This window comes from Penicillium odoratum, assembly GCF_028828045.1.
Source record: "Penicillium odoratum strain IBT 22623 chromosome Unknown utg000005l_segment0_segment0, whole genome shotgun sequence".
NCBI classification, from domain to species: domain Eukaryota; kingdom Fungi; phylum Ascomycota; class Eurotiomycetes; order Eurotiales; family Aspergillaceae; genus Penicillium; species Penicillium odoratum.
In genome coordinates this window covers 1,099,460-1,114,191 of record NW_026643147.1, presented here as the reverse complement: position 1 = coordinate 1,114,191, position 14,732 = coordinate 1,099,460, and the positions used below count along the sequence as shown (strand labels likewise).

General features: G+C 47.4%; 5 protein-coding genes across 5 annotated transcripts; 3 read left to right on the top strand and 2 right to left on the bottom strand.

Moving 5' to 3' along the window:
- Positions 1-862: 862 nt before the first annotated feature.
- N7520_005956 (uncharacterized protein) lies at positions 863-3,430 on the top strand (the record flags this gene model as incomplete). The annotated part of the gene is made up of 4 exons (XM_057139890.1): positions 863-1,465; positions 1,514-3,133; positions 3,185-3,289; positions 3,338-3,430. 4 exons carry the CDS (start codon positions 863-865, stop codon positions 3,428-3,430), a joined length of 2,421 nt encoding a protein of 806 aa, XP_056993896.1.
- A 732-nt stretch (positions 3,431-4,162) lies between these two features.
- On the top strand, positions 4,163-5,337 carry N7520_005955 (peroxidase; the record flags this gene model as incomplete). The annotated part of the gene is made up of 2 exons (XM_057139889.1): positions 4,163-4,510; positions 4,594-5,337. The coding sequence occupies 2 exons, from the start codon at positions 4,163-4,165 to the stop codon at positions 5,335-5,337; spliced, it is 1,092 nt and encodes a 363-aa protein (XP_056993895.1).
- Positions 5,338-6,317: 980 nt separating this feature from the next.
- N7520_005954 (uncharacterized protein) lies at positions 6,318-8,435 on the bottom strand (the record flags this gene model as incomplete). The annotated part of the gene is made up of 8 exons (XM_057139888.1): positions 6,318-6,655; positions 6,707-6,793; positions 6,871-7,197; positions 7,247-7,670; positions 7,724-7,827; positions 7,874-7,995; positions 8,045-8,084; positions 8,135-8,435. 8 exons carry the CDS (start codon positions 8,433-8,435, stop codon positions 6,318-6,320), a joined length of 1,743 nt encoding a protein of 580 aa, XP_056993894.1.
- Positions 8,436-8,844: 409 nt separating this feature from the next.
- Positions 8,845-10,761, bottom strand: N7520_005953 (uncharacterized protein; the record flags this gene model as incomplete). Its single annotated transcript, XM_057139887.1, has 1 exon — positions 8,845-10,761. The coding sequence occupies one exon, from the start codon at positions 10,759-10,761 to the stop codon at positions 8,845-8,847; it is 1,917 nt and encodes a 638-aa protein (XP_056993893.1).
- A 1,006-nt stretch (positions 10,762-11,767) lies between these two features.
- Positions 11,768-13,885, top strand: N7520_005952 (uncharacterized protein; the record flags this gene model as incomplete). Its single annotated transcript, XM_057139886.1, has 7 exons — positions 11,768-12,014; positions 12,069-12,458; positions 12,508-12,583; positions 12,639-12,825; positions 12,878-13,146; positions 13,202-13,591; positions 13,654-13,885. The coding sequence occupies 7 exons, from the start codon at positions 11,768-11,770 to the stop codon at positions 13,883-13,885; spliced, it is 1,791 nt and encodes a 596-aa protein (XP_056993892.1).
- Between the last annotated feature and the right edge of the window lie 847 nt (positions 13,886-14,732).

Here is a 14,732-nt window from a genome sequence, read left to right as displayed (position 1 = left end):
GTTGTCAGCACATGATACTCTCCAGTTCTTCCAAATTTACAAATAGGTAACTCGAGAGACCAAAGATGGCAAATAGATATATTTTGTGTTCATGTTTCAAGGTTCATACTCTATGTCTTAAACTCGAATGTTCTCTTAGCCGATGGTTACCTCCCATTGATTTTAAGAAGTTAGAAGATACTTTTCTGGACGTCTATATAAAGCTGCAAATGGCCAGGTGGAGCTCCTTGGAATCGACTTATAAATCAAGGAGTAGCCCCAAGTGTTTAATGGATAAGTCCCAAAGTTCAAGTTCAATGTTTTCAGTCAAATTCGGGAGTCGGGGTCCGCCCAATCTCTATGCTTCGAGATCTAGGCCACCCTTCGGCCAGTATTGATCAAGTGCAACTAAATAAAAACCACGGTTTACTAGGATGATCGGAAGTATTCCGTAGATATAACCATGGACCTACTTTCAAATGTTAGACGCCAAAACCCTTGGAACATTGAATTAGTCAGCAGTGGAATCTTTCGTTCAGTTAAACTAACTATCGATCAGGCATCATTGACTCGGGGCTTGGCATTATATCCAGATGCGGTAACTCCGAGACTCGGGGAACTTTTATCTCCATTGCACGTCGCATATCTATTCACGTCGCATCTAATTATTTCTTTTTGAGATAATGCCCAAGTTTCGTACGCTCAATCAAAATCTAAAGTGAGCTGTTTGATGAAGACAGCGACTTTACGCAATTGTGCGACCTGTTCTTTGTGCTGCGGAGATCCAGGATTACCCCATCACTGTCTTGATTCTGGCCAAAGGCCAGAACTTTGAAAGAGGCGCAAGATAAAAATTCTCAAAATCGCACCGACACAAGGAAATATGGCCGACTATCATGACTCACTTTCACAGGGCGAGGATGCAGATCAATCGAAAGTGGTACAGCGGCGGAGGCGGCCCCCGCTCTCTTGTACAGAATGCCGACGGCGCAAATTGAAGTGCGATCGCTCGTTGCCTTGCGGACAATGCGTGCGCTCGAAAAATGCGGACTGTTGTGTTTTTGTCGGTACTCAGCCAGGACCAACATCGGAATCTTCGTCGCGTCGCATGTCGCCACCAGTATCGCGGATGCGTCTTCCTAATGGGTCCGAGGATCCAGCCAATGGCACGGGCAGCATGTTTGTCTTTGATTCTAAAATGGGCCCCCGATCTGACACCCACCGGGTTTCCAAACGCAGTCGCCCGGATGAGCTCCATGAGCTGCGAAACCGACTGCGTGTGTTGGAACATGCGCTGCACAAGCCTAATGTTCTTCAAACACCGGAAAATTCTATCGGGGATGTTTTCTCGGATGTAGAAACGACTGCTGTGGATGGCGCAGGCGTCGACGATCGCGTTCGGTTCCTCCCAGATTGTAGCTTCCGGGGTAAGAAAGGGAAGACAAGGTACTTCGGTCGCAGTCACTATACTACCACCATATCATTTGTGAGTGAAAATTCATCCATAACCAAAGTATCTGCTAACAGAAAACAGTTCCAAGATATTGGCTCCTTTATGCGACGAGGTCGACACGCTACCAAGGACAAAGAACTCTCCGACATGAGACGCTTCAAAAGCGAGCTTTGGTCTCGCGAGAGCCAGGACCACCAACGAGCATTTCGAGAACAAGCATTCCGACTTGAAGAAATGGTCCCATCACGCAGAGTGGCCGATCAGTTGGTTCAATTCTATCTCGAGACATTTGAAACTACCTACCGTGTATTGCACATCCCAACGTTTTTAGAGCAGTACAAAGCGTACTGGAATCGCCAACAGGAACCAGATATGGCATTTGTAGCCCAGCTCCTGGCAATCCTGGCAGCTGGTAGCTGCTTCTATCTTCCATCATCAAATATGAATGGAGATCAACGCGATGTGTATCAGAAACCCGCAATGAAGTGGATCATGGCTGTTCAGTCATACATCTCGTGCACCTTTGTGAGCCCGGACCTGAATTTCCGGATGATTCAGACGCAGACCCTTCTTTTGATCGCTCGCCTCGCGGTAGCTAACGACGGAGATGTGGCATGGGCGTCCTCAGGGTCGCTGATTCGATCCGCAATAACGATGGGATTGCACCGGGATCCGACAAGATTTCGAAAGGCTCGGCCATTCTGGTGTGAGCTGCGCCGGCGGCTATGGACGACAATTGTGGAATTGGATCTCAAAATCTCTCTGGATCGGGGAGTCCCGCCATCTGTGGATCTAGACGAATCTGATTGCGATGCACCTAGCAACTGGGATGATGATGATTTATCTGAAATGATGGATACCAATCCGACGCCTCTAAGCACCGCGACCTACACCGGCGGCTTTTACCAAAGTCTACTCTCCAAGACGCTGCCACTACGATACCGCATCGCGAAGAAAATCAACGCCCTACGATTTGACCTATCCTATGACGAGGCGTTGAGGATGGGCGAAGAGCTCCTTCGAGCCTTGCAGCACGCAACTTCCTTATTCGAGGATAATGCGTCGGGAGTTAATCCAGTAGATGTTGCCAAGCATCGGTTCGCCCAGTCCTTGCATCTCTTCATCGTGCGCAAGTTTCTACTGGCGCTCCATCGGCCCTTCTCACTCAGCGTGGTACGATTACCTAAATGCTCTTATTCACGAAAAATCTGCCTAGAAGCCTCCCTAGAGATCCTCTCTCAGATGGAACTCCCAAACCCAGCCGACTCAGTTCTATACCCCCACATCACCCAGCTCGGCAGCGGAACGTTCCGAGACGAGACCTTCCATGCCGCGATCACAGTCTGTGTGGAACTATCACTCCAAGCTCATGAGATGGGCAGCGCAACCGGCCCAACGATGGACGGTATGAACTCGAGTGTGTTGATGAGCATGGTCCAATCCCAGCAGAGCGTAATGCTACAAGCAGTCGAACGGACCCTGAGTGATTTCGGTCGTCGCATCGGCCCTGGCGGCAATGGATGCAAATCATATTTCTTCCTGACTATCATACTCGCCTCTGTCCAGTCGCGAATCAAGGGCGAGGACCCCATGATCAATGTGGAAACCTGCTCGAACAAGTCTGTTCGCGTGTGTCGGGAGATTTTGAATGGGCTGGCCTATGATGATGCTTTGGCCAGTGCCCAACGTCCACCTGGATCGGTATGCGATGGCCTTGGATTGGGTTGTCTCACAGGTACTAATTTGTTCCAGACTGATCAGACTCCGGTTAATATGGGAGGTCCCACCCCTTTGTCTGGGTCTTCGATGGACTTTGACCCTCTCTCTCTTCTGTCCACTGATTTCGGCGACTTTACGGTAAGCCATTCTCTTCAATTGGGGGAATTCACACGCTGACTATTGTAGCCTATGGATCTAGGCGGTTGGGTTGAGGGACTGGACCCAGGTGGTCCGGAATTGTGGGATAATAATTTTTTTGCAAATTTACCGGCGGTCTAAAATAATGGAGATACCCTTTGCTTTGGCTACGATTCTATAACGAATCAAGGCCCTTTATTGATAAATTACACAATTTGCGGCATGATGCCGTCATAATGTTCGTGTCTTTTCGTATGTTACTCAGTAGCTTTGTAATATTCCTGGGTCTGGTACTCCATATTAATTTCTAGATCTGACCCAAGGATCCATTGTTTTGCTTAGGTGACTAATTTTACTACAAAAATTCGTATTATGTCCACCTCCAGGCTCCGCTCCAGTATTTAGTCCAGACCATTTTAATAAGGTAAGCGCCTCGGTCGTGCGTATGAGTGGAGACTCTCGGTCGGTGGTAGCCACACAGAAACTTCTTGTTAATAATTATTGACCCACCATATATGTGGAGCCGAACGGTGGGAGAATGGGGTCAAACATGAGAAGTGCAAGAAGACACGGTATATGAAAGGTGAGGCCTAGGAGAAATCAGCGCAGTGTAGAAGATAGCATAGAGAATACAGAATGATTGAAGACGATTAATTCATAACTAGAAATCAAAGAAGTAAAGTTGTAGTCGTATACTCCGTACGGAGTACGGAGTACATAATGCGGAGAGCAAATATCGGAAGACCGAGGCAAAGATTCCAGTTGCTTCTTTCCGACTTCTCCCTGCCCCCTTCTCTCCAACCCGGGTTTCCATTCTTTTTCTTATTTCCAGTCTTTCTTTCATTCCATCCCCTTTGCATATTATCAATCACAATGGCTTCCGCTGCTCGAACTGCCCGCGCTCTGTTGCGCTCAACTCCTGCCACCTCCTCGGTCCGCCCTGCTGCGCGCTCGGCTCGTTTCGCCCTCCCCGCTCAAGTTCGCGCCTCGACTCGCCGTGGATATGCCTCCGAGGCAGGCGCCGGTAAATCATCGTCATTCGGTATCTGGGGAATCGGTCTGTCTGTCGCTGCCGGTGCTGGTGCCTACTTCTACCTGAACGGAGAAGCCACCCCTAAGGGTCCTTTCGTTCCCACCCAAGCCGACTATCAGAAGGTGTACGATGCGATTGCACTTCGCCTGGCCAACGAGACCGATTATGATGATGGCAGCTATGGCCCGGTATGCTATCCTTTTCCCCAGGAGATTCGGGAACTTCCATCGAATCGAATCGAAACGTAAGCTGACAACTTTTCCTATCTTAGGTTCTCGTCCGTCTCGCTTGGCACGCCAGTGGCACCTACGATAAGGCTACTGGTACCGGTGGCAGCAACGGTGCCACTATGAGATTCGCCCCGGAGTCAGACCATGGTGCCAATGCCGGTCTCAAGCACGCCCGCGATTTCCTCGAGCCTATCAAGGCGCAGTTCCCCTGGATCACCTACTCCGACCTCTGGACCCTGGCTGGCTCCGCCGCCATCCAGGAACTTGGTGGCCCTACTATCCCCTGGAGACCTGGCCGTGAGGATCGTGATGTCGCCGCCTGCTCACCCGACGGCCGTCTCCCCGATGCCTCTAAGGACCACCGCCACATCCGTGATGTGTTCTCCCGTATGGGCTTCGATGACCGTGAGATGGTCGCCCTGTGCGGTGCCCACTCCCTTGGACGTGCGCACACTGACCGTTCTGGCTTCGATGGTCCCTGGGACTTCAGCCCGACTGTGTTCACCAACGAGTTCTTCCGTCTGCTCGTCGAGGAGAAGTGGAACCAGCGCAAGTGGAATGGCCCTGCTCAGTTCACTGATAAGGGTACTTCCACTCTGATGATGCTGCCTACTGATCTTGCTCTGGTTAAGGATAAGGCTTTCAAGCAGCACGTTGAGCGCTACGCCAAGGACAGTGATGTCTTCTTCAAGGAGTTCGCTGAGGTTTACGTGAAGCTCCTTGAGTTGGGCGTTCCCTTCCAGAGCAAGCCTGAGGACCGCTTTGTCTTCAAGGCCTCCGAGTAAGTCATGGGAATTTGCCTATAATGCGTTGCGAGATTATTTTTTCCATTTTCATTAGATATCCGAATTTTGGCCGATCATATACTAGATTCTAGATCGTTCCTATAAGACTTATACAATTTCATTTTCCTACAAAGTTGCACAGAACCAGGATGCTCCATGTAGGCATGAAGATCTACCTAGGTGTAGTGTTCAAGCAATGATATGTAAAGTGATATTTAGGTATCGGATCAATTGCCAAATAGTTCGGGACATGAAGACAACTTTGATAGGTAATTGATGTCCGAGGTTGCAAGCTTGGGCACTGCATGTATATAGAGCCAGAGATCAAATATCACAGAAATAACTTTGAAGCGAGGGCCCAAAGCAACCTGGAAAATCCCTTGGAGACTACTGGTTGACTCACCATACTCTCATCTATAAAGCAGAGTCTTACCCAAAAGTTCGTCTCCGGTTCCAAGGAAGCACGAATCGTTTCTCCCTTACCCATGGATGCCTACCATGCCCCCTCCTTTGACAATCACAACCTCAACCAACTTCTCCGCTTTCTTCATTGCCTCCACCTGCGCAGTCTGAGAAAATTTGTCGGCAGTCTTTCTCCCTCTGAGCACAGTAAATCTTTAAACATATAAATATAAGGCAATGTTGAATATTTGGCATGGCTTTTACCCGGCAAAAGCCATGATTGTAATTAATTATTGATTATACAGTTACTGATCAGTAATCACAGCCCAAGTCCCCGCGACGGTGAAATGAATATAAAAACACAACAAAAAGAAGAGGCTTGCATCATCCGTGAATCGAACACGGGCCTCGTCGATGGCAACGACGAATTCTACCACTAGACCAATGATGCTGGTTCATGTAGTGGGTCCCGCAATTCCCGGATCTATTCCGGACTCCACAAGCAAGGTCAGCAGAAAGAACGCTGATCATATTCTCAATTCCATGCTAAACCTCAGTGGCCCCTTCGGCATGAACACCTAAGCTACCACTTCATCTTGTTTGACGTGAATCCTACCCTTCAAAGTGTCAACCGCACCCGTCTTTCCAATCACGATACCCTTGTACTCTCGCGAATCGTCCACCTCCTTAACATTGAGATCCTCAATAAGCAGAGCAAAGCCCAAGGCAAAAACTTCGAGAATGACGGCAATCAGCAACATCAGGCGGAATGTGCTTGTATATGAGTGGTTGATGGCATTTCGTGTTGAAGAGCCCCAGGGATATCCCGCGGCAACTTCAATAGACCCTTCAATCTCAGCAAGTTGGCTAAGAGAATCGCTAGGTAGGTATTCGCGAAGTCTCCGAGGGAGAATAGCTGGAAAAGTCCATGTTAGTCAATGAAATATGGGATATCCAAGACACATACAAGTCCACACTCCTCCGGACACAGCCCCACCAAATGCACTACCCACTCCAAGCGCGGCAGTGAACAAAGCTGTCACAGCAGCCATGTCTGGAAACGTCAGCAATGAAGAAGTGAATCCGAAATAAAGAATATCTTACCATCCTGATGTACAGATACTTGCATACCAAGCTGCATGGTGTTGATCACCCCCTCTCCAAAGCCCAGTATCAATTGGGATACAACCAGCGCACCCAAGTGATCATGTCCATTGATATACTTATATGACAGCCCAAGCCCAAGGAGATTCATTGCATACCCGGATATGGTGATCCATTTATATCGCTTCGTAAACTTAACAACGAACGCGGATGTAAACTGCCCAATTGCAGCAGTGAATGGAATGAGAATTGCGATGTTTGTAGCGGCCTTGACGGACAGCTCAGCGGCGACAAGCTCATATGTAACAATATAGTCTTGAACGAGGTAGAGTGCTGTATAGTCGATTAAAGAGGCTGAATTGGTTAGCATAACGTCCTTTGATATACATTTAAGCGCAGTTACCTGTTAGGCCGAAGATAACAGTCCTGCTTTTGAATAGCCTCATAGAGAGCATCGGCCAGGGAGCCCACTTGATCTCCCAAATGACGAACGCAACTAGACAGACAAAGCCGATCACTATCATGGCGATGATATGGGGGGCCTTCCAGGTGTTCGTAGAACTGGCCGCTAGTGTGATAGGCACAAGCAATAAGGAAAGCCCAGCCGCAAAGAGAATTAGGCCAATGGGGTCAAGTCGTGTGATATTACCAAGGTAATCGCGGCGCTTGTATGTTCCTTGGGCCTTTTGTTGTTTTGTCGCTTTTCGTTGACTATGCCATAAAGATAAAACAAGTGGAGTTCCAATAACGGGAATAAGAATTGCGAAAATTCCAAATCCCCATCTCCACGAGACTTTTAAAACAGACGCCGCAAAGGGAGAGGTGATCTAAGTGAATTTCCATAAGTATTTATACAATGTCTAGTGTTCAGTTGCCTTACCCAGGCGGTAATAACTGATGTCGAATATGGGATCGCGTTCATAATCGCACGATTACGAAGGTCGCTCGAGTCACCGGCCAAGATTTGAAGCATCAATAGAATTCCTTCATGGTCAGCTTGCATCATCCATTGAGAATGATATGGACATACCCTCGAGACCAATTACCCAAAATACCTGAGCGCCAGCATAGACGCCTACATTAGCCGAGGATGAAAGCATTATCAGCCCAATAGTGCTCATCAATATGCAAAACAGAAACATTTCCAATCGTCTAATATCTTTGTTAGAGCTTTCTTCTCTCAAAATGAAACATTGCTTACCCATATAGATCGGAAAATCTCGCCAGTGGTTGCAAACATGCTATAGTATTTTCAGCTTATGTCAGAATTTCAAAGGGACAAGGTACCAACCAGATGCAATAACTGCTTGAACGACGGCAATTGTGCCCACCAGGGGCGCCGAGCTAAAGCCACTCGCCGCATACGGTGTAAACGTAGATGATGACTGGTTATTCAAGTTGACCACAAAGCTCATCAAACCAGCGGAGATCCAGATCACGATCAGACTGCGAATGTTCCAGTTGCGCTTGATGCCTTCTAGATCCGCCAGACCGGTCCTTTGTTCGGGAGAAGGATCCACATTAGCCACTGCGTCGGTGGCGGCGACTGCCCCTATTGCGGACTTTTCATCCTGATGGCCTTCGGTGGACATGATCGACCGCTAACAATACGAGTGAGTGTTTGGAAAAGTAAAAACTGGGTGCACGAGTTCAGTGCGAGAGTTTATATACAAACCTTGTAAGGGCCTTCGACATCCCGTCCTTTTAGCGTTGTGAACGCCTGCAGAATTAGTGCGAGGTTAACGTGTTTTTGTCAGGGATTGTTTCAGGGATGAAGTTCTGCACGGGCGCTCTTCCGACGCTCGTTCCGACGCTACCTGTTTCGCCTCGCTCTAAATTTCTGTTTTGGACCCATCGGCTTACCCCGCAACGTGAGACATCTTTTCGAAAGTTTCAACTTGTTTACATATATTACTTCGTGCTTCATTTTTTTTCTCTCTTTTCTTCCGAGAGTCCATCACTGCGATAAATGCGAGAGAAATCAATGCCATAGTGGATTTACTACTTAGGCAACTGAACGACATTATTATACATTATCCCTTTCTCTCGATCCTTCGCACAAATCGCCACGAGAAATTCCTGATTGCTCTGATAAAATTCCACCTTCTCTTTAATGTCACTGTCCATCATGGCGATCCTATATCCATCATGGCCATCTCTTTTCATCGCTATGATCAGACGCATCACCCGCATGACCATTGGCAGTGGCATTCCGTCTTCAACCGCCATACCATACTTTCCAAGATTTCCCATCCAGTCATAAATCCAAGTCGCCACTCCAAGATGTGGACAGGAAGATGCGCAGCAAATCAACAGGGAGAGGATTCCAATGTCATAGGTATGTTTATATAGGCAATCTTCCAGATCAAGGCCGCAAGCGATCCGGAGCATCAAACACTCCCAGGGGAAGTTCTCTCGCTTAAAGGAGTCGACATTGACTTCATTGGACTGTGTCAAACGATCGAACATTTGTTGAGAACTGCAAGCCTGTGCTGTGGCATAGTACGCGTAGTTCATGGCAGCCTCGAACGTTCGGAACTTGAGAGGCTGGACTTCCAATTGACCATCTATTTCCCGAACCGGCTGAGTAGATGCAGAAGTGAACGACTCGAGTGGAAGTTCTGAAAGATCGAGACGCGTATGCCACTCGTCCAGACTTTTGCGTTGTTGCTCGACAGCCCTTGAATACTTTTCGATATTGGATTGAGGTGGTGAGTCACTTTGACTATCAGGGGATGAAATATGCTTGACCAGAGCTCCAAATGCAAGTTGACGCTGCTCCTCAGTCGCTAGGCTAGTTCCGCGGCACACGAAAAAGTCCACGGTTATTGTCCTGATCGTGGAATAAGACTGAACAATCAACTCTATGATACGATCGTATGAGGTCGCGCCTTTTTCTACTGAATCAGGATCTGGAGGTTGAATCCCAACAAGAGGCCGTGTTCGATCGGACCCAATGGTGAGCTGTTTGTTGACTGATAAAGATCTTGAGCTTTTCCATGTCGCGAGGAGCTTCGGGTTGAGTTTTATTGACCCTTGCTTCACATAAAGTTGGGCAGAGCAATGCAGGCGGTTAATCGACTCCATCTGCCCAACTGCGCCGGCGATCGATCCTACATCGATTTCGATGTAATAAAAAAGAAGGGAGGTGGCTACCAGGTGGTCGAGAGCCTCATCAGGAATCCCATTCACGTAAGCCGCCAGCTCCCGGATTCCTTTTCCGTAGTACTGAAGGCCACGATAACGATGGGTCCTCTCTGGAATGTACCTCCCGTTATCACCGAAACATACCGAGGCTCCAATATGGGCGAGATGACAAGCTGATACTGCAAGGACAGCATATCTGAAGGGTAGAAATTCAGGAATGGTGACAGTCAAATCAGCAAAGACCGGGGGTAGAATCGGAATGACGCAAGTCTTCCACTGGGTAAAATAAAATTCCTCGAGTGTACGAGCATCAGAGGTATCGAAATTGAGATCTTCTTCGCCAGCCAAGGCTTTCATATCTTCATTCAGTAGAGCGCTTGGTGATACCTCTTGACTAGATGATTCCATGGTATCATTTTCTGTTTCTTTTATCGACTCTGGTGATCGCGAAAATGTGCTATCTTCCTGCACGGATGCGCTATCGGAGACATCCATATCATCTATGTTGATACAAGAGATTGCGACGGGTGCCCATTCGATGCTGTTAAACGAACCATGGGATGAAGATTCCACCACGGTCGGCCGAGTGAATCGGTACCTCACGATATATCCATAGCCATCGCATGTCAGCCCAAGCCGGACGCATGTCTTGCAGAACGGCTTATCTTCATCGCACTGTTTGAGCTGGAATGTCAGTTCAGACGTCCCGAGTTCAAAGGGTAAAAAAGGTTCTGGGCTACCTTGACTCGTCGGCGCCGACAGGTATGACATCCCGTCCTGCTACGGGTGATGTTGGTCTTTCTCTCCCTTTTCTCTCCTTTCCTTGCCATAGCGAAGGCTGGAGTTTCTATGATTTATTGATGTGGAGCTAAGTTTGCGAATGTAAGCCCCCTAAGGTTCTAACCTTGGAATTCACATTTACCCCCGCGCGTGGCTTATCACATGACTAAGGTAAGCATTTCACTGTTCTTCAATCATATTCATGTAATAGATCGGATAATGGCTGAACAGAATTAGGGTGATTATAACCCCGCAGCATTACTCGTACCTTTTTTCTAATTATGAATCTTAATGACGTGCAACAAGCTAAGCGATGATGATGCAACAGTGGATAGTAGTGGTGTGAAGCTGTTCGGAAGGCCCGCGTAAATCCAGATTCCAGGAGGTATCGTCCTACCTACGTCCTACCTACGCGTTTAACATATTTATAATCTTAATGCCTATTCGTTTGTGGGCTCGGGAAATTGTTCTGCGCGCCTGAGACTTTTGTTACAATATGGTGTGTACATTAGAGTACTTATGCCATCCCGATGGCATCATCGCCACCTTGGATTGTGCTCATCGGCAGATGAAATGATACGCATGCGCAGGAAACTATTCAACGCAAGATTGAATACCACCAGACATTCAACGAGCAGCTTTGGGTGGTAAGCCACAATGGGTCTCATCTCTGAATCGATTATAAGTGTGTAAACGACATGCGAGTGTCGGATGCATTAGAGGATCAAGATCAATGGCAATGATACTGTTTGATTGCCCCTCATTGCGAATGTGGTATTTGCCGGGTAACATTTCAAAACATCTAGCATTCCAGTAGTGCTCCAGGACTAATGTACCTAGACATTAGCGTCTGTGTCGCCATATCTACCATCAATTAGCACGGTAAATTTGGTACTAGGGTATATAAAATAGTTCTTCCCACGCCTGAACGTGGTATCTCTTCTGCTCAGAATCAGCTTCAGACCGTGTATGATTTGCCGACACTCGGCAAAACAAGATGGGTTTTCTGCGTAACAAAGAAGATGTTGAAGAGGTCGTCACCTCCGACGTGAGCATAAGCGACATTGACCAAGGAAGTCTGCACTACACAGCAGAAGGTGGTGAAAACTCCAATCGACTCACTGTCCAAGAAGCTAGTGGTGCCCCCGTTGAGCAACACAGTCCGCTTGGATATTCTGTGGGATCAGTGACTGTGGTCTTTCTCAATCTGAGTATGATGATTGGAACTGGCGTGTTCTCGACTCGTATGTACTAATTTCTTATCTCAACCCCGCTCTATACTGACCAATGGAACCCAGCATCTACTATCCTTTCCGGGACCGGCTCTGTTGGTCTGAGCTTGATTTACTGGACATTAGGGTTCTTTATGTCATACGCTACTCTTTCTGTTTATCTTGAATTTGCCGCTTACTTCCCCTCTCGCTCTGGATCTGAGGTAGTCTACCTGGAACAATCTTTCCCTCGCCCTCGGTATCTCTTTCCAACCGTGTTTGCGGTACAGACAGTGATATTTTCATTTAGTAGCAGCAATGCGATCGGTAGGTTCAAAGAGGTCAATGATTCAAGATCTGTTGCTGACATTTATTTGGTAGTTCTGGCGGAGTATTTGTTCAGCCTTGCTGGCTCAACACCCACCTCAATGCAAGAGAAGGGTGTGGCTGTAGCTGCATATACAGTGGCGGTCTTAGGTTTGTTTGTCTGTCTCGTGAAGCTTTAAGTCACTGACTCTCGAATCAGTTGTCATATTTCACACAAAGGGGTCACTTATACTTTCAAATATCATCGGTGTCATCAAGCTTTTGACACTAATCTTGTACGTTCTCAGTTAACAAGACAGAAAGCTGGCTAATAGATTCGTCGGATAACAGTATCGGAATCACCGGACTTGTTGTTCTTGGAGGACACACCTCAGTTCAAAACCCAACACTTAATTTTAAACACGCATTTTCTGGCAGCGAGGAAGCAACAGTGTACGGGGCAACCAATGCACTGATTGACATTGTTTTCTCTTATGCCGGATACACAAATGCGTTCAACCTCGTCAATGAAGTCAAGGTTAGCCCATCCCTACCAATATCATTATTGCCGGTAGCTGAGAAAGGATCAGAATCCCATCAAGACCCTTCGCTGGAGCGCCCCTCTGTCTTTAGGCATCACTGCAGCCCTTTACATTCTGGCCAATATAGCATACTTCTCAGTTGCCACAAAAGAAGAGATCATCGCGTCGAAGCAAGTGGTTGCAAGTATTTTTTTCGAAAAGGTATTCGGGACAGAAGGAGCATCAAAGGCGCTCAATTTCCTGATCTGCCTCAGTGCATTTGGCAATTTGATCGCCGTACTGATCGGCCAGTCTCGAATGCTTCGAGAGTGTGGAAGGTATGTCTACTGAGACTCGGTGTCAGCTGGTTCGGAATCTGACCTCTCTCTCTAGACAAGGTGTTCTTCCGTGGACCAGCTTTTGGACCTCTACAAAACCATTTGGAACTCCTCTTGGTCCCTATTTGTTGAAATGGGCATTGACAATCATCATGATCCTGGCCCCGCCTGCAGGCGACGCTTTCAATTTTATTGTCGACCTCAGCGTGTACCCAGGCAACCTCTTTATTTTCGTTCTCACCATTGGTCTTATCGTCACTCGTCGTCGACGTAAGCGACTTAACCTAGAGCCCGCAGAGTACCGCTGCTGGAATGTGGCGTTGGGATTCTCTCTCCTCTGCAACCTATTCATGCTTGCTATGCCATGGTATCCCCCAAGTACCGGCGCAGATGGTGGCGATGTGTCATTTTGGTATGCTACATATTGTGTTACTGGTCTGGCCATGTGAGTCTTTTTATTCTCCCCACTTACTGTTTCTTGCTTACCAGTGCTAACTTGGAATACAGCATTGCATTTTGTATTTTCTATTACTACGTTTGGGTGTGGCTGCTCCCGAAATGGTTTAAGTACCAACTCCGACAAACCATTATCTATGGGGAGAATGGAATTACTGCGCATCGCCTGGTCAAGATCCCACTTGCAGATCTCGAGACTTGGGATGCAGAGCATGATGCCAGTGGAAGGTTAAGACAGCCCATAGAAACACAAGAGGGTGAAATTGGGTTGAAGCACGATTAGGTGCACTGCCCAGTCTATAGGCCAGTGCTCCAAATTGCTTGCAGCATAAGGCTTTGAAGGTCATGCTTGATGATAGATCTGAATTTCAAAATTACCGTCAACATCTTTCCAAGGAGTAAATCAATCAACGTGTTTTTGATAAACCTTACAAAATGTGAACTTTATTCAGTGATACGGGTCCTAATGGATGTATGTCCTGTAGACCTGATTCCGGAGGCAATTGGGGACCAATAGTAACTTTTTCAAATATTACTGTTGCCTACACCGATGACTTTGATATTTTGTGAGATCATGTTGGATACATAGGTATCGGATATTTAGCACGTCAATAAACTTGAAAAAGACCTGAAATTGCAGAGAGTCGAGAAATTTGGATGGATTCATGACAAACTCAAGAAGCAAGGGGCGATGATGTGGCCCGATACTTTATCTTCGGCTGCGGGGTTGGTACTGCGACTTTATCAATGTCTCTCATTCAATGTTTCAGGCAGAAAAAAGACTCACACTTTTCCAAAACCAAATGATATACTCCTTCCGCTTCCGCTCTCTAAGTTTTCCACAATGGCCGCCACTAAAGGTGGAAATGCAAGCCGGTACCAGGAGTAGTACGATCCCGATATCGAGCAAGTCAACCCCGAGATACGAACTTTGCCGAAGAAATCCTCCAAAACATCCCCGACGGAGGTTGTCCGGCATGTCAACGAAATTATATGTTTCTCTATTCGACTATCTTCAATTTGTCCGCGTGAATTTTAGAGATCCTGCGGCTTTCCATGCATGTGTTGCAGCCAACCCCTGTCCATGTATCGGATACTATCGCTTTCTTTAACCTAACGCTACTGACCCA